Source organism: Phlebotomus papatasi, chromosome 4 (genome assembly GCF_024763615.1).
Source record: "Phlebotomus papatasi isolate M1 chromosome 4, Ppap_2.1, whole genome shotgun sequence".
NCBI classification, from domain to species: Eukaryota; Metazoa; Arthropoda; class Insecta; order Diptera; family Psychodidae; genus Phlebotomus; species Phlebotomus papatasi.
Genome location: NC_077225.1, coordinates 4,772,660 through 4,791,524, shown reverse-complemented (window position 1 = coordinate 4,791,524; position 18,865 = coordinate 4,772,660). Strand labels below are relative to the sequence as shown.

At 41.8% G+C, this 18,865-nt stretch overlaps 5 protein-coding genes across 5 annotated transcripts; all 5 read left to right on the top strand.

The window, feature by feature from the left end:
• Positions 1-742: 742 nt before the first annotated feature.
• LOC129808584 (uncharacterized) lies at positions 743-3,283 on the top strand. Its single transcript, XM_055858366.1, has one exon. The coding sequence runs from the start codon at positions 743-745 to the stop codon at positions 3,281-3,283; it is 2,541 nt and encodes an 846-aa protein (XP_055714341.1).
• A 64-nt stretch (positions 3,284-3,347) lies between these two features.
• Positions 3,348-4,283, top strand: LOC129808583 (uncharacterized). Its single transcript, XM_055858365.1, has one exon. The coding sequence runs from the start codon at positions 3,348-3,350 to the stop codon at positions 4,281-4,283; it is 936 nt and encodes a 311-aa protein (XP_055714340.1).
• Positions 4,284-9,133: 4,850 nt separating this feature from the next.
• On the top strand, positions 9,134-10,687 carry LOC129808582 (uncharacterized). The gene is made up of 3 exons (XM_055858364.1): positions 9,134-9,885; positions 9,934-10,209; positions 10,315-10,687. The coding sequence occupies exons 1-3, from the start codon at positions 9,134-9,136 to the stop codon at positions 10,685-10,687; spliced, it is 1,401 nt and encodes a 466-aa protein (XP_055714339.1).
• A 311-nt stretch (positions 10,688-10,998) lies between these two features.
• On the top strand, positions 10,999-12,645 carry LOC129808581 (uncharacterized). The gene has a single exon (XM_055858363.1). It carries the CDS (start codon positions 10,999-11,001, stop codon positions 12,643-12,645), a length of 1,647 nt encoding a protein of 548 aa, XP_055714338.1.
• A 2,031-nt stretch (positions 12,646-14,676) lies between these two features.
• On the top strand, positions 14,677-15,906 carry LOC129808579 (uncharacterized). Its single transcript, XM_055858362.1, has one exon. It carries the CDS (start codon positions 14,677-14,679, stop codon positions 15,904-15,906), a length of 1,230 nt encoding a protein of 409 aa, XP_055714337.1.
• Positions 15,907-18,865: the final 2,959 nt, after the last annotated feature.

Here is an 18,865-nt window from a genome sequence, read left to right as displayed (position 1 = left end):
TGGACTCTGAGACACGCAATCAGTGGGCTGACAAGCGAAGTTCGGTGGATCCCACTTGGCAGGATTATCTGGATTTCCTGGAAAAACGTTGTGACATCATAGATGAATGCAGCAGCTCCAAGAATCCCTCTTCTTCGAAGGCAGATTCACGACCTGGGAATAACACGAAGAAAAAAACAGCACTTGTGGCCACTGAAGCTAATCGATGCAAGTGTTGCAATGGATCTCAGCATCCACTCTACAAATGCCAGATTTTCACCCAGAAGTCTCCATCAGATCGCCTCAAGGTGGTCAAGAATTCTGGATTGTGCTGGAATTGTTTGTCCTCATCTCATGAGACGTCAAATTGCACTTCCACACACACATGCAAACAATGCCATGCCAGTCACAATACTCTCTTGCATGCAGCATGTGTCACCCGGAGCAACATAACCTCGAATTCCTCTGCGAGTCAAAACACTGATGACATCCCCGGAGCAAATAGCTCCTCTGATACTCCTCAGCCTGCTTTTGAGTTCTTCAAGAGATCTTCAAATATTGTTGCTCCAACCTCTGTGAACATTTCATCCGCAAAATCCTCGGTGAAGGTTTTTCTGCCACTTGTTCTGTGAATGTTTTTGATGCTCATCGAAATGTTCAACGATGCCGTGCTGTCCTTGACAATGGGGCACAGCAATCTATGATCACTGAATCTCTTAGGGATCGTCTCCAGCTCCAGAGGTGTCAAGACAACACTGTGATTATGGGTGTCAGCGGAAAATGTTCCAAGGTGAAAGGTCGTACGACTCTTCTTGCACAATCTGCTTCTGCAGAAGATATTTTCGAGTTCAATTGCCTAATTATGCCCCAAGTGACGGTAAATCTTCCTAATTTCTCTGTCAATCCATCTTCCATTCCCATTCCCCTTGAGATTCAGCTTTCTGACCCAAACTGGTGTAGAAGTTCTCAAGTGGATTTGCTCATTGGGATGGACTATTTCAATGATGTTCTTCAGGATGGAATTATCCGTCTTGGCCCTCAGCAGCCAGTGCTACGGGAGACTGTGTTCGGATGGATTCTTTCCGGAGTACTTCACGAGCCAATTCACACTTCACTACCTCAGGTGCAGTGCAATCTTTCCACTATCTCCTCTCTTGAGAACACTCTCAAGAAATTTTGGGAGGTAGAAGAGGTGGAAACAGTGAAACCTCAAACCATTGAGAGTGCCGAGGTTGAACAGCATTTTGTCAATACTCACTCCAGAGATGAAAAAGGCCGTTTCATTGTCCATTTGCCCCTCAAATCTACTCACACTGAATTGGGTTATTCTCGAGGACGTGCAATTCGTCAATTGAAGCAGCTGGAGGTGCAGCTCGACAAAAACCCAGAAATGCGTACTCTCTACAATAATTCCATGCAGGAATATCTTGACAAGGGGTACATGAATGAAGTCTTCTACAAGAAGGATGATGAAAATCATTTTTACTTGCCTCATCATGGTGTTTGGAAACCATCCTCCACCACAACAAAACTCAGGGTCGTCTTCAACGCCAGCGCGAAGACTTCCAGTGGTATCAGCCTGAACGATGTGTTGAAGATTGGTGCTACTGTGCAGCCTGAATTGGTCACTATCCTCCTCAGATTCCGCATGCATCCGTATGCAATGAGTTGTGACGTGACCAAGATGTACTTACAAGTAAAACTTCATCCTCCCCATGCTGATTTCCAGAGAATTGTGTGGAGATCTTCAAGTGACATGCCTCTTCAAGATTACAAAATCAACAGGGTGTGTTTCGGAGTAGCTTCCAGTCCTTTCCTGGCTACCCGCGTTCTTAACGAACTAGCCACAGTCGAGCAAAACCAATTTCCCTTGGGATCACAGGTCGTTAAGAATTGCTTCTACATCGATGACGGACTTATCTCCTGCGATTCCCTCGAAGTGGCTCAACAAACACAGAATCAACTGATTCAACTCATGCAGTGTGGTGGTTTCTCTCTAGCAAAATGGAGCGCCAATCATCCCTCTTTGTTGGAAAACATCACAAATCCATCTTCAGAGGCCAAGCAAATCTCCATCAGTGATCATTCAGTCTCTGTACTCGGACTCAAGTGGAACCCACAAGGTGATTCTTTTCAGTTTGTGATTCCTCCAAACTTTGCAGTCCCCCTGGCCACTCGAACTAGCATCACATCAGCAGTGGCTCGCATATTCGATCCTCTTGGTTTGTTGGGACCTATCATCACGATAGGAAAGATTCTCATCCAAGCATCATGGACTGAAGGCCTGGATTGGACAACACCATTGCCACCAGAACTTCAGGAGCAGTGGACAAAGTTCATTAATACATTGCCACAACTCAACGAGATTATCATTCCGAGATGGGCCTCAAACATTCCAAATCCAACTTCTGCAGTTATCCATGGATTCGCTGATGCCAGCAAATCAGCATACGGAGCAGCAGTCTATCTGGTGACAGATGATGGTCAATCCTTTTCGTCTCATCTACTGATCTCCAAATCCCGTGTCGCTCCCACTAAAAATCCACTTACAATTCCGAAACTGGAGTTGTGTGCTGCAGAATTGTGCGCAAATTTGGTGTCTCGTGTCCAGAGAGACCTCAGCATCTCACAAGCTTTTCTATGGAGCGATTCTACAATTGTTCTTGCTTGGATCGAGTCACCACCTTCTCAAAAACATGAAGTCTTTGTCAACAATCGCCTGAAAAAGATTCGTAAAGTCTCATCAGCTTCTCAGTGGGCTCATGTCTCTTCCGAAGACAACCCTGCGGATCTTATTTCACGTGGATGTACGCCAGAGACACTTCTACAGTCTGATTTGTGGTTCTGTGGACCTTCATGGCTAGGTCTCCACCCCAGCCACTATCTTCATCAATCAGACACCACAGCCCCGGAGCAGAGCTCCGAAATCACGGTCAATCTTGCCGTTCCAAAGCCAAAGTCACTTCTTCAGAGACTTTTGGGCCGTTGTTCGAGGATTTTCCGATTGGAAGGTATCATTGCTCAATGTCTTCGATTCCTGACTCCATCATCTCATCGAGCAAAGGGTCCACTCACGGTCTCCGAGCTTGACAAAGCTCTACTTCATCTTATCCGTCTAGATCAGCAAGAACATTTCGGTGTTCTTATCAATTCTCTCAAGAAAGGTGATTTTCACACCAACAAACATTGCAAGAGTTTTGCAAACTTGCAACCGTTTCTGGATTCCGCGTATCTACCGCAAATGTATCCGGTGCTTCAGGTTCCAGCCAAGACTCCAACAGCAGATCATGGGCCAGCTACCTGAACATAGGACTACATTTTCCAAGCCCTTTACTGCTACATCTGTGGACTTTGCAGGCCCCCTGCAGATGCGCCCACACTTGAAGCGAGGAGGCACAACTTCCAAGGTCTGGATAGCCATCTTTGTGTGCCACATCACGAAGGCCATGCACATAGAGTTGGTGAGCAATCTCTCAACAGAGGCTTTTGTGGCTGCCTTTAGAAGGTTTGTCGCACGCAGATCTGCTCCTCAGCATCTCTATTTGGACAACGCTACTAATTTCACTGGTACATCCAACGAGCTCTCGAGGCTTTTGGCACAAGAGTCTTCGCAGCGTGCTCTTCATGATGGTCTCCTGGGACAAAGAGTGCAGTTCCACTTTCAACCTCCCGAGGGTCCACATCACAATGGCCTCGTAGAAGCCGCTGTCAAATCAGTGAAGACTCATCTTTCCAAGATTGTGGGTTCCTGTGCACTCACATTTGAGGAACTCCAGACTGTGTTAACACAGATTGAAGCAGTGCTTAATAGTAGGCCTATTATGCCACTGTCTTCGGACCCGTCAGATCCTCCACATCTCACCCCTGGCCACTTCTTAACTGGTGGTCCCCTGACAGCTCTTCCGGATCCTAACCTGGAGTCCATTCCCATGAACAGGCTCTCCAGATGGCAACTCTGTCAGCGCCTATCTCAGCAATTTGCTGCAAGGTGGAAGAGAGACTACGTTCACCATCTCCAGGAACGTACTAGGTGGAAATCAATTTCGCCCAACGTGAAGGTAGGAGATCTGGCTCTTCTTGCCAAAGACAACGTTCCGAGCATTCAATGGCAATTAGGAGAAATTGTCAACGTGTGTCCTGGACCAGACAATCATGTCAGAGTCGTCGATATTCGCACAAGGAGTGGAGTTTATCGTCGGCCAGTTACGAAAATTGCTCTCTTGCCCATGGAGCAAGAGACCCCGGAGGATGTTGGAGCCCAGACTCCAACTGACACGGAATTTAAAAATCACAACTTGTGCTAACTTCATTCATTTCATTTTCGCCATCTTGGCAACCATCATTCTTTGGCTCTTCCCTTCCGACCGTCAAGTGAGAAGCCACGTGTGAATTTGTTAAAGTTATTTTATTCAATAAATCTTGTGAAATCAAAAATTTTTGTCCTTCAAACCCAATAATCATTTTAACCTTCAACAGGTAAAACCCAGAGTCTTAAGCCGGAGTCCCGGAAGAGTAAACTAATCCCATTCTTCATTTCACAATTAGGTAAAACCCAGAGTCTTAAGCCGAAGTCCCGGAAGAGTAAACTAATTCCATTCCTCATTTCATAACAGGTAAATGTTCCCTACAGCCTGCTTCACCCAGGCCTGATCTCCTTCGTCTAACGACAGCTGGAGGGTGTGCAGCGGCGTGACAAAGCCGGCAGCTGGAGGAGGACGTTCTTCCTTCGCGTAGAGGACAGGGTGGTTGGGCAAACCCCTCAAGTGCCTCCGCGGGGCCGGGTTCACCCTAGCACAACCAACACCTTCAGTCTCAGGGCCAGAGGCTTCTATCAGCAGCTTCCGGCGATGGCGTCGCTGGGCCACTCTTCCGGCTCTGCAACGTTTCTTGAGGCGCACGGCAGGAAGGACGGTTTCTCCCAAGGACTGCGTAGTGGGTGTCACCTCAGTGGTATAGTTGGACCTTTCATCTGTGGAAGGAGGTACAGTGGCCAAGATCGTGGCGATAGCTTCCTTGGTGGCCGAGGTTACTCCTGGATGAGCGCAAGAGATCAGGGTGGCCAAATCGGTAGTGAACACTGCTATGGGCTGATTTTGGCGCAACACCACCTCTACGTGGCAACGGACTTCACGGAGATGTTGCCCCCTTGGCAGAGTGTTCACCCGGACCCGTATTCCCTCACGCACCGTCCGCAAGGCAATCAGACTCCTGGCTATTCCGGACTGCACTCGCTGGGCGTCCGGATATCTACACCGCACGGGATTGCCCTGAAAAAGGGGAATCACTGCTTGGTCTCGCTCTTTGGATACTGCAAATCCCACAAGGGAAGGAAAGGTAAGTAGAGTGTGTGAGGGAGGGAAATTTTAGCGCACTAGGAGCTATTCAGGACGCTAGTTTCACCAGCGATTCTGAATGCTTCCAGCCAGTGCAAGATTAACGGATTAACGGATTTCAGCCCGCTCTTCTAAATGCTTCTGACTAGGACAATACGGAGGAGACTCTCAAGTGCTACCGGGAGCTATTTAGAGCGCTAGTCTTAGCCCGCGCTTCTGAATGCTCTATCCAGCAACAGTAAGAGAGACGATGGTGGCCGCTGAGAGCTATAAAGAAGCATGGCTTATGCTACGCTGCAGTATGCTACCAGATCAGTGGAAAAGTGGGAAGGAGGCAACTTACTTATTTCCTCTCTCTCTCGCTCTAGGTCACACACACTATTCCACCGGTTTTGGTTTTAGAGTGTACCTATGTACCAAAGGTTGACTTCATTGACAAAACCAACAACTAGGTCATTGCCCGATATTTCTGGTGTTCGCCTGAAGTATACGGGAAATTTACCAAAAATGCATTTTTCGCCCCTAAAACACTCATAGGGTGCCGAATCCCACCCCAAAAGAATTCGACACAACAATATATTTTCAGCTGAATTGCAATCGGTTAGCATTTGGTGCACTGGGTAGAACTCTGCAGAATTTGTCTGATTGGTAATTCAATTTAATTTTTCAATTATTATCAGTGCTTTAATTATTTAATAAAAAACGCAATAGAGTTTTGAGTCTTCCAAATTCTAATTCTCGGAAGGTTTTTTTTTGTCATTTCCCACGTCCCACGTCTCAATCCGCACGATATTTTCAAATGTAACTATGTTTATGTGAGATTAAATTGTACTTACTTTGAATTAAACAACCGTACAATCTTAAAAATATTTGTAATGACGAACTCCGTTTTCATTTCAATCGCTCAGTTTGTAATTTGTATATAAATAGAAATATGAAGGAAGCATCTCAGAAATATGATTTCGAAGTCCAGTCCACTTTTATTCGAAGAACTAAAGTCAGACATATCTTATGGATATCCAAAATAATGTCTGAAGTCTGAAGTGATTTGTACTGGGTGGGTGGGTATGGTTGGTTAGTGGGTAACTTTGTTTACTTTTTCCCTGGGGCCCGTATCCTCCACTTTGTGAGAGAAGGTTCTCCGCGAGCTTCTCTCCTTGACGTTTTCTCCTATTTTTCCCATCTGACTGCTCTCCGTATCCACGAATATCGGAGAGAAGCAGGTGAGATTTTCGTTTGGAACTTTTTGTGGAAATCGTTTTTTGACAATCCGCGGGCTGTTTTTGGCCGCAAAAAACACTGAATACTGAAGTAATTATAAATTAAATGAATGAATAAACAATTAAATAACATTGTTATAAGCTTTGATTTATTCATCGCGACTCCTCTAAACATTTAAATGACTGCACAGGAATTTTTGCCAAATTTCTCTTTTTAATATTTTACTACAGTAAGAAAAAACTTTTAAAAAAATTCTTTGCATTTGTACTAATTCAATTATAAATACCTGTTTACACGTATACAGATTTTCCCATTTTCTTGTGGTTTTGTATAAATTTTCTGAAAATTGTCAATTATCGCTAAAGTGAATTTTCAGAGATTTTTGTAACAAAAAGCCAATTTCCCTTTTAATTTTTCTTTTTTTAAGTAATTTGACAAGGATTATCTTCAATATTTTCTCATTTTTTTGTTGTTTTTTTTGTGATTTTTCGAACCATTTTTCAAGCGACAAGGCATATTAAATCTTAAGGTTACGAGTTTTCGCCAAGGAAAGTTTTCTTAGTCGCTAATTAGGTATTGTTTTCAGATTTGATGAGTATTTTTGAAACATTTTTACAATACTTGAGAACCTCGACAAATATTAATGATAGTTTCGCAATGTTTGATAACCATTTCGAATTTACGTTATTTTAATGACAGTTTGAGTATTTTTTTTATTTTTCGATTATTACAGAATTAGTTATATAATTTTATACCCTTTCAGAATTCGGTTTTATCTCTAACACATATAAGAACTATAGTCAATTTCGAGAAAAATAGAAAGATCGTTGAAAATTTTAAATTTATAAGATACTGATATACATAAAATCACTTAAGAGTAAAATTCAAAATTGATATTTTTTTCGCGGAAAATTCGTGACATTTTCCGTTTTATTTTCTATTTCACATGGAGTATTTGAAGGAATTTTCTCGAATAAAAACTTTATTAACCTAAAGAAAAGCGTTTCAAGTATTGTAATTACTTTTTGAATAGGGAAGTTACAATTTTTCTAAGATTGTATGTCGAATGAAAAAGAATAATATAGATGCAAATTTCAAGAATCTGATTTAATATATTTTTTCCTAATTTAAGAAGGAACACGTACATATAAAAAATAAAAAAAATATTTGTTTAAAATATTTGTTTTGTTGGCTCTTGAGATCTAACAATTTCAACTTAATAAAAAAGAACTTTTTCCTGATAAACTCCCTATATAGATTATGCGATCTTTCATCTCTCGTTTTAGTTAAAATAAAAATTAAGAGTTTTAAAGAGTTCACGGCCAAGTAAACTCCTAAAATTCTGTTCAATTTCGTATTTATTAAGAATATAAATAGGTTATTCAAAGATCTAATCATTAATTTGCCACAACCGTTTTCTTATTCACGAGAGCTGAAACAAAATAAAACTAAAATAATAAACAATTTGGAAAATGATTGGTATCAAACTCAAAAAAAAAATTAGACAAATAATAACAGAAAATAAAAAAAGTTCGAAATGCCTGCCCAGTTTATTAAGAAAAAAACTTAATTGAAATTTATTATAAATATACGGAAATTGTATTTATTAAGTGAAATAATTATTTAAAAACCATTTAAAACTTAAAAAACGCGATATTTTAATTTATTTGCTTATTTTCTATGTAAATTAATCAAACTCTCACCGAAAATACCACTCGAGAATTCTCTCCGGTTTTTCATGACAAAATTTCCAATCGAAAATTTCGTGGATACCTGTTCAATATTCTTAAGAGAATATCGTTAAGTTCAAACGCGCCATTCGCCGCGCTGGACTTTCAAGCCATCAAATCTCCATCATGCCAACTCGGCCATCTTACTTCCACTACTTTTTGCTCTTCCGGCAACTCGGCAAGGCTTTCAGCACGTTAGCAGCAACGTTTTAAAGTGAAAAAAGGTGATTTATTTAGTATTTCAAAGACTTTATTAAAAGCAAATTGGTCAGTGAAATTAGGGAGAGTCTCCCGCAAGTGAATTTTGTTGAAAAATAATTGTTTTGTGAAATAAACTGGTGGTGGAAAGGGATAACCCTATTTTTCTTCCGGACACCTTCTTTGTGTCGTTTTCATCTGGGCGGATTCCCGAAAATTTGGTCTTCTCGCCTGATGGCTCAGTGGACTGATTTAACAGCATATTTTGCATTATTCCAGGTAACCAAGGAGAAAGCCCTTTCTTGTATGCTCGATTGAGGAGTTTTTTAACATTCTGCATTTATTCCATTTAATTAAAGGTACTTCATTAGGAGAATATTTTACCCAGAAGGTCAGGGATTCATTTACTAATTCTGTCTCCAATTTCCCTTAAAGGTTAGTGTACCTCGCACATAATTTGGTCCTCCCGACCACGGCTTTGAGTGAACCAGCCGTCTTGCTCCTCTACCGCCTTCAACGCAGTCTTCTTGCTACCAAAACTGAGATTTATTTACCTGTGATTCAGCCCACCAGACTTGTGCTTCATTCATCATGGTATTTCGCACTCGAGGAGGCATAGTTTCGGTAGTTACCCGTGTCGAAAACTATGTAGATGGAATCACAGATGAGGAAATGAGCATCTTTGGAATTAAGAGCAATCTCGAATCTCAACTTGACCTTGTGCATACAATGCGGGAAAAGTTTGACAACATTCAACAAGGAATTATCAACGCTCAGGAAAATCCAAAGAAAAGGAAAGATGAAGAAGATATTCGTGATCAATTTTTTGCACGTTGTGATGCCCTATGTCTCAAGTTAAAGGATCGAATTGCTGAGTGCCCAACCACTTCCGGAGATGATAAATCGATGACAGCCGGAATGCTCCGCTTCATGACGTCATTCATGCAACAGTCAGAATTCCGACACCAACAACAAATGGATTTGTTGCTTAACACACTCGCTAGCTCTGCCAATCCTCCTTCTAGACCTACTGACGTCTCCACTCACCGTCCAGCTGTCAGCAAGCTTCCCCAGAAGAATTTGCCCACTTTCGATGGAAAGTTTTCCAAATGGATTTCTTTCAGAGACCGTTTTATGGCCTCAGTGAGCGAATATCCCGGCATAACAGATGTGCAGAAATTGGACTATCTACAGTCAGCCTTGAAAGGTGATGCAGCTGCTGCAATTTGTAACTTGAGTGTCACTGACAATAACTTCGAAGTTGCTTGGCAGATACTTAAGACAAAGTTTGAAAAGAAAAATGAAATTGTTATGGAACATGTTCGCACGTTTTTTGCAATGCCTAAAATCACCCCATCCAATCCAAATGCCATACACGAAATTACCAATACTCTCTTGGAGTGCACAATGGCCCTAGATGCGATGTCAGTGACCAGTAGGGACCCATGAATTATCCAGTATGTACTCGATAGGTTGGACTCAGAGTCTCGTGTATTATGGGGTAGAGAATGTGGCTCAGAGATACCTACGCTGAAGAAATTCATTGATTTTCTGGATCAAAGATGTGTGGACAATAAGAATAGTCAACAACCTGCCTCCAAGCCACTTTCAAGTTCCTCAAACTCCCGCCAAGCTTCCAAACCATCTTCATCTGCAAAAAAGCCTGCTAGTGCACTCACCACATCAGCTGCCTCTACAACTTGCCGATGCTGTCAGGAGACAGCTCATCCTCTTTATAAATGCCAAAGGTTCCTGGATATGAATCCAGAGGACAGATTCCAAGTGGTATAGGAACTAGGTTTGTGTCGCAACTGCTTCTCAAACCACCTCACTCCCACTTGCACCTACCGCAGATGCCAGAAATGCCAAGCCAAACATAACGTGCTTCTCCACGAAAAATTCTCGCCCTCCACTGGAAGTCGCACGGATCCTGCAAGATCTGCGCCTGCGACAAATCCTACGAAAAATAGCAAACCTACCAAACCTACTGATTCTACCGTGCTAACTGTCAATTCCGGGCATGGGGCTCCTAGTCCTGAGATACCTCCTAAAGTTTTCTTGGCAACTGCAATTGTTGACATTCTCACCTCAAATGGAGAAATTATTTCCTGCCGTATGGTTTTGGATGGGGCTGCTCAAGTCAACATTATGACTTCCAAACTTTACCATCAATTGAATTTGCCAAAGTTCCCCACCAAAATTACCATACAGTTGAGTGAATGCTAATCCCAATCGTGCAAAGTTCTTCGTGAATGCCATCATTTTCTCTCGAGTTTCCGATGCTTCCTTCACTTTCAAAGCTTTTGTCTTACCTAAGGTCTCTGGCGACATACCGAACTGGCCAGTGTATACCTCTTCAATTATCATTCCTTCCGACATTCCACTTGCCGACCCTTCTTGGTCTATCCAGGGACCAGTTGACCTACTGCTTTGTGGGAACCCTTACTGGGCCAGCTGGCTAAATGGTGCTCTGGATTTGGGATCAGGCTTACCTATGTTGAAGGAAACTGTGTTTGGATACGTGTTCGTCGGAGAGAATGAGCCAATTTCCCCGCCAGAATCCCTATGAGTACTGCAGTCTGAGCACTACAGTTCTGAACAAAACGTTACAACGATTTTGGGAATTGGAAAATGTGCCTCAAGAAGAAACCATAACAGACGATCACGTGGCAACAGAGAATCACTTTACAACGACATACTCTCGCAACCCGGAGGGCAGGTTCATTGTCAAGCTTCCGTTCCGGAAGAATCCCAATCTTCTTGGAGATTCACGGCCATTGGCTGTACGTCAGCTGCTCGCTTTAGAACGCAGATTTGAGAAGAATCCAAAACTCCGGTCTCTCTATACTGAGGTTATGAACGAACAAATCCGAAACCAATGGATCGAGCCTGTACCTGAGAATTCCCGCTCTACCTCAACATATTACATGCCACATCACGGGGTTCTCAAAGACTCGACCACCACTAAACTCCGCATAGTGTTCAACGCTAGCGCAAAATCCTCATCGGGTGTCAGCCTTAACTACCTTCTACGCGTTGGGCCTACCGTCCAGCCAACCCTCACTGCCACTTTGCTCCGGTTCAGGCGCCACCGCTTTGCCATGACTGCAGACATTTCTAAAATGTACTTGCAGATCCTCATGGACCCAGATGATGTTAACTTCCAGAGATTTGTTTGGAGAAGCAGCAAATCTCAACCAATCCAAGACTTCAGAGTGTCTCGTTTATGTTTTGGGGTCGCCTGTTCTCCCTTCCTCGCCACTCGTGCTTTGCTCCAGTTGGCAAACGACCACCAGACATCACATCCGTTGGCTTCCGAAGCACTCTTAACCTATTTTTATATAGATGACTGTATCTACTCTTGCGATTCATTGGATGGAGCTCTCCAAACCCGAGCTCAACTCATCGAAGTACTCTCCAGCGGAGGATTTAAATTGGCAAGGTGGTCCGGAAATCACAAGGAATTGGCCACTGAGGGCACCAATGCAGCTACTGACACCCATTTCGGAGAACCCGACACCAAAGTATTGGGCCTCAAGTGGAATTGCAGTTCAGATTCCTTCCGATTTGTCTCACCAATCTCTTCAACGGAGAAGTGCATCACCAAACGCCAAATGGCATCCGCCATCGCACGTCTATTTGATCTAATCGGACTGATTGGCCCCATCGTCGTGCAAGCCAGAATTCTTCTGCAAGTGGCCCACCGGGAATGCAAAACTTGGGATGGTGCGCTTCCTGGGGAGCTTGTGGAAAGGTGGCAAGACTTTACGCTCAATCTCCAATGCGTTGATCAGCTTTCCATTCCTCGATGGATTTCATCCATCACAAATCCATCTCGAGTCGAGCTTCATACCTTTTCCGACGCGAGTCAGCTTGCTTATGGCGCTGCTGTCTATGTGGTCACTTATGACTCTAGTGACAATATCTGCTCCCGACTTCTGACAGCAAAGTCGCGAATTGCCCCAATGGACGAAATCACTATCCCTCGTTTGGAATTGTGTGGGGCATTGCTAGCGTCCGAACTAGCAGAGAAGGTTCGACCAATCTACAATCCTGATGAAATGTTCTTCTGGTGCGATGCAATGGTCGTACTTTATTGGATACATAGTCCTGCAGAGAGTTACAAAGGGTTTCTGTGCCATCGACTCCAGAAGATACATTCCAAAACCACTCCGCGTCAATGAAGACATGTCCGTACCCAGGAAAATCCAGCAGATTTGATATCCCGTGGATCCACAGCAAACCAACTCCAAAATTCGTCTCTTTGGTGGAATGGCCTCACATGGCTGTCTCAGTCCATGGATTCCTGGCCTCCATTGTTCATCAAGTCGCAATCTGATCCAGATGCTTCAGTTTTGGCTGTTACTTAGAAAGAGAAGGAGAATTACACAATACTCGATCACCTTCTTGAAAGATTCTCTTCTCTGACAAAGCTTCAGCGAGTGATCTTTTACATCCAAAGGTTCGCTCTCTCCAAGGTCCGTCATCTCAGTGTCACAGAAGGCATGGAATTGGCTTTGGAGAGGCTCATTTATTTAGATCAGTCTCAAAATTTGCCTGGCCTGAAGATCCATCTGGAGAAGTATGGTTCCATTAGAGATTCAAAGTGGAAACGTTTGTCTTCATTGGCACCATTTGTTGATTCCAACGGTCTCATCCGAGTGGGAGGACGTCTACATCATGCTGAGGAGTCATTCGCGACAAAACATCCTATTACACTATGCAAAACGGTTTTTGTCTCAGAGTTCTCACTCAGTACTTTTGATAGAGTCGAGTCTCCTGATTAAGAATATGGTTTTGGTTTTGCACAATCACGTCACAATTTTTTTTTATTAATACTTTTATATTTTTTCTGCTTTGCCTTACATCATCCTTTATATCACAGGTTCTTGCGAACAGAATTTAAAAAGTGTGGGTCCATTGGAAAGGTCATTAATTGTGCTTCAATTTTGAACATTACAAAAAACTTTGTAAAACCACTCCTCCAGGGTGTAAAATTGGAGTTTCTCTAAGAATTACCGAAAAAATGGTCTTTGAGTGAGGTTGTAAAAAATTGTATAAAATAAACTAAACAAAATATTAAAAATCCATTGACACCAGGCGATAGGCAACACTTAGGACTACAATTTTGTTTATAGAAGACATCGCGCTATAATCACTCTAAATGCCTCATTTGTTGGTTTTTGTCATTTTCCAAAAATATGAAATACCTATTTTAGAGCAAATTCCCTAAAGATAACTGAGAAAATATCTCTTAGAACTTACGTGAAACATACCTAAATGTTGAGATTCTTCTTTAAATCGACCGGAGGACCATCAACATAATTTTCATTTCCATCCCCAATCAACATTCAGCCGCAAGAAAAAGCCCCTAAACTTCTTTTGGGATGCTCTTTTATAATAAGTAGAAAAAGTATCAGCGGACATTTCGCGAACACATTTCAATGACTTTAGATCATACTTTCATTTAAATTTAACCTCTACTAGAAATAGTATTAGATGGATTGATGGAAATAAATAGAAACAAAAATTGTATTCTTAAAAGGTAAACTGAGAGCTTCGTATTAAGGATTGATTTGGGATCTAAATGAAAATTATGTTGATGGTCCCCCGATCGATTTAAAGAAGAATTTGAACATTTATGTATGTTTCACGTAAGTTTTAAAAGATATTTACTTAGTTATCTTTAGGAAATTTGCTCTAAAACAGGTATTTCATATTTTTGGAAAATGACAAAAGCCAACAAATGAGGCATTTAGAGTGATCGGAGCGCGATGTCTTAGATGAGCAAAATTGTAGTCATGAGTGTTGCCTATCGCCTGGTGTCAATGAATTTTTAATATTTTGTTTAATTTATTTTATACAATTTTTTACAACCTCACTCAAAGACCATTTTTTTGGCAGTTTTTAGAGAAACTCCAATTTTACACCCTGAAGGAGTGGTTTTACAAAGTTTTTTGTAATATTCAAAATTGAAGCACGGCTAATGACCTTTCCAACGGACCCACACTTTTTAAATTCTGTTCGCTAGAAACTGATATATAAAGGATTATGTAAGGCAAAGCAGAAAAAATATAAAAGTATTAATAAAAAAAAATTGTGACGTGATTGTGCAAAACCAAAACCATATTCTTAATCAGGAGACTCGACTCTATCAAACGTACCATGTAAGACCTCTGAGACAGAAAAAAGTTGTCAATTTGTTGCATAGTGTTATGCTTCCTAAATCGCGACTGACTGACCTCATTATCCAACGAGAACATTACCAACAGCTTCATGCAGCCCCTTCCCTGTTGCTCGCTTCTCTCCGTCAAAAGTACTGGCCTCTGGGTGGTCGAAACTCAGCGAGGAAAATTTACCATAGATGCTTCCGGTGTATCCGCGCAAAGCCAAAGCCTGTTCAGCAATTAATGGCTGATCTTCCCTCGTCGAGAGTTGCCTATTCACGACCCTTCCAGAGCACTGGCGCGGACTATGCCGGTCCAATCTTGTACCGTCCATCCATACCTCGGGGAGCGGCACAAAGAAGAATTGGCTTACTCAAAGGTTATATCTCCGTATTTGTTTGCATGGCCAGCAAGGCAGTGCATCTCGAGTTTGTGACCAGTCTTTCGACAGAGGCATTCATCGCCGCTTTTAGAAGGTTTGCTGCCCGTCGCCCTGCCCCATGCCATGTATACTCCGACTGTGGAAAAAACTTTGAGGGAGCTGCCCGAGAATTAGTCAAACTCTTGCAACAGGAAAGATCTCAACACCAAATTACTGAAGAAACCATGGAATCCGGTGTAATTTGGCATTTCAACCCCCCCAGAGCGCCGCACCATGGAGGACTTTGGGAAGCGTGCGTGAAGAGTGTTAAATATCACTTATCCAGGATCGCACAACACACTCCCCAGTCCTATGAAGAATTGTGCACAACACTCTGCCAGATCGAATCAATCCTCAACAGTCGCCCTATTGGACTTACATCCGATAATCCCAATGATTTGTCCTATCTTACTCCTGGTCATTTCCTTACTGGAGTTCCTGGAAACGCACTCCCAGATCCCAACCTCATTGAAATTTCCCCAAATCGACTCACCCAATGGCAACTTTGTCAACAACAATCGCAGAACTTCGGGAAGAGATTTCGCCTGCTCTACCTGAATACATTACAACAGAGAAGCAAGTGGAAATCAGGTCAGCCGAATCTTTCTCCAAAGGAGGACGTGTTATACTTGGATGAGTCCCAGCTTGGGGCTAAGTGGATCTTGGTACAGATTGAGGCAATTCATCCGGGGATTGATGGTCGAGTGAGAGTGGTGTACATCCGGACATCGCGTGGAGTCTATACATGGCCTATCACCAAAATAGCTCGACTGCCATCTGTGGATTTCGAATCTTCATGCGCCAAAGAATTGAACGACTCTTTGGAGCATCCTGGGGAGGATGTTCAATATTCTTAAGAGAATATCGTTAAGTTCAAACGCGCCATTCGCCGCGCTGGACTTTCAAGCCATCAAATCTTCATCATGCCAACGCGGCCATCTTACTTCCCCTACTTTTCCTTTCTTCTGGAAACACGGCAAGTTTTTCCCCCACGTTAGCAGCATATCAATTTGCAGTGAAAAAGTGTTTAATTTGATATTCAAAAGGACTTTATTAGCAAAAGTCGATCAGTGAAGTTAGGTAGAATCTCCCACAAGTGACATTTGGATTAAAAAATTGTTTTGGTGAAATAAACTGGTGGTGGAAAGGGATAACCCTATTTTTCTTCCGGACACCCTTTGTGTGATCTTCATCTCGATCTGGGCGGATTCCCAAAAATTTGGTCTTCTCGCCTGATGGCTCATTGGACTTATTTAACAGCATATTTTCCATTATTCCAAGTAACCAAGGAGAAGGCCCTTTCTCGTATGCTCAATTGAGGAGTTTTATTTCTAACATTCTGCATTTGTCCATTTAATTAAAGGTACTTCAGTAGGATCATAATTCACCCGGATTCAATTTCCCTTAAAGGTTAGTGCACCTCGCACACGGTTATATAATCGGTTAACCAATGGGCCCTCCAAAGTAGTTGACCTTTGACCTTCAATAATTCAAAATGGCGAATTTTCCGGTCATAGATATGTTTGGACGAAATATTCGCCAGGACTAGCTCTAAGACATATCCCAAAATCATTGAAAAAGCTTGGGCCAATTTCTTGCAAAATTGGAAAAACCTCATGTTTTACCTATTTTTGAGGGATAGGGAACGTATGAAAGGGGAGGGGTGAAAAATAAAGAGGTTGGGTACGAGATAATGTCATTTGAGGAAACGTCACCGAAGACCGGAAGTCGATATCTCTTACCGTTTGAATTTTATACTTGTCAAAAGACTAAAACAATGCGAAAAACAATTTTTATCATTAATTTTTAAAACTGAGCTATTACCGTTACTTTCCCAATCCATCCCCGATTATGACCGATGCAGTCGGATTCAGAATTTCAATATCTTTCCAAAAAATCCAAATTTAACCAATTCGGTTGAAAAATGAGTCTTCCAAAGAAGTTGACCTTTGACCTTCAATAATTCAAAATGGCGAATTTTCCGGTCATAAGTATGTTTGGGCGAAATGTTCACCTGGACTGGCTCTAAAACATATCCGAAAATCATTAAAAAAGCTTGGCCAATTTTTTGCAAAATTGGAAAAACTTTGTTTTTTAGGAATGTTAATAATATGGGATGTAAAATTATTCAAAAATCTGTACTTAACCGGTTCATTACCGATTATGACCAATGCAGTCGGGTGTAAGACGCAGAAATACAACTTTAGTTTTCCCCAATATTTTTGGTGCTTATGCACCTCTCCCCAATGCCAAGTGGTGTTCTGCGTGGTATCTGCCTCACAATTATAGCGGTTAGAAACAGAAGTTTGAAATTCAATTTTAAATTCCAATCGAGTAATCGATTCAACACATCATGTTGAATCGATCGATATACGTCAGTGATCGCCTCTGATGTCAGTCAGTGTGTAATCATGGCGCTGTGAGGTGGACCACACAGTTCGGCCAGTGTAAAAATCTTGGCCCCATAAGAGTTTTCCCTCTTCTAAGACTCATCAAGTCTTATAAATCAGAAAGTGGAATCGGATTTGTGCCCAAGAAGTGGTCGCGAGTGATTTAAATAGTGAAAAATGTGCTGTGCTGTGAAATTGAGTGGCAATTGTGCGGCAGATGTGTTGTGAATGCGTGTGAAAATTCCAGGAAATCTTCCCAAATGTGCAGAAAACCCTTCGAAAAAAGGGCAGGCCAGGGTAGCTGCTGGCCAGGAGAAATGCCCTGGAGAGGATTTGAAGCATCAGTGATGGAGAAAAATGATAAAATTGCCGAAAAATGCAGATAAGTGGTATTACAATTCTCGGAAATCCAGCAGGATTTCTGGGAATTTCAATGATAATGAAATAGAGAAATGTAGAGATTAATCACACAGGGTGATTATGATTAATTTTTACATGATTTTTAAACAAATTTGGGATGACTTAAAAAGTAATTTTACTACATTCTCCCGAAAGGAAAATAGAAGTCCCTCAGGATATATATTTATTGAAATATGCAAGAAAATCAATAAAAGATTTTTTTTTCATCTATAATGTCCTAGCGAATCTTGAAATTTTGTCAGATAATTGAAAGTGATGGTATTTGTATAAAAAAATATATATTCTTAATTAGTAGAAAATCACACGATGCATGTCATTAGACCAATTGAAGTTCCAAAAAGCCCGTGAAACAAATATTTAATGCCATTGAATGGAATTTTTGAAGTTTTAATAAGTATTTCTGATTTTTCTATGGATTGCAAGTGGCGTGGAAAAATTCCGTTCAGTTCTTTAGAGAATACTCCTTTGATTTGTATGTCCTACGATCGTAAATTCCTTATAATTTCCACGTAAAGCTCGCAGTCATTGCAGTTCAATTAGTAGTAGTAGTCTATTGTCATTTCCATCCGAGAGTGAAGTGTTAAGAAAATGAACAAAATGTGGAAAGTGTGCAAATAAGATCATTTAGTCCATGGTATCGACGATTGAGTATCGTGTGCTGATGACACACGGGTGTAATGTATACTTAAATTATTGTGTTAAATTTAGTTTTTCCAGATACTATGATGATGGAGTACCTTATAAGAGAGAGTGACGCTAAGGAGTCAGTGACGGGTAGGCTCGTCACAGTCATCAATTTATGGGTACGGGTTCATTTAGGTACGCTGGAAGTGCTAGGATGTCAGTATGGAAACAATAGCTTCGAGAGGACTCCAACAAACACCTTGGGAGATGGGTGGCCATATGCAGAACCAGACGACTCGCAAAGAATTATGAGAGATAGTAGAGTGGATAGCAAGGTGTCTAAGGAGAGCTACTATTACCGATGTGGCGGTACAAAAAAAAT

Coding starts and splice junctions, on each gene's coding strand:
- LOC129808579 (XM_055858362.1), top strand. CDS start 14,677: ATGCTTCCTAAATCGCGACTGACTGACCTCATTATCCAACGAGAACAT.
- LOC129808583 (XM_055858365.1), top strand. CDS start 3,348: ATGCGCCCACACTTGAAGCGAGGAGGCACAACTTCCAAGGTCTGGATA.
- LOC129808582 (XM_055858364.1), top strand. CDS start 9,134: ATGAGCATCTTTGGAATTAAGAGCAATCTCGAATCTCAACTTGACCTT. Junction 9,886..9,933: donor ACAATGGCCCTAGATGCGAT/GTCAGTGACCAG, acceptor TGTACTCGATAG/GTTGGACTCAGAGTCTCGTG. Junction 10,210..10,314: donor CCTCTTTATAAATGCCAAAG/GTTCCTGGATAT, acceptor CACCTACCGCAG/ATGCCAGAAATGCCAAGCCA.
- LOC129808584 (XM_055858366.1), top strand. CDS start 743: ATGGGTGTCAGCGGAAAATGTTCCAAGGTGAAAGGTCGTACGACTCTT.
- LOC129808581 (XM_055858363.1), top strand. CDS start 10,999: ATGAGCCAATTTCCCCGCCAGAATCCCTATGAGTACTGCAGTCTGAGC.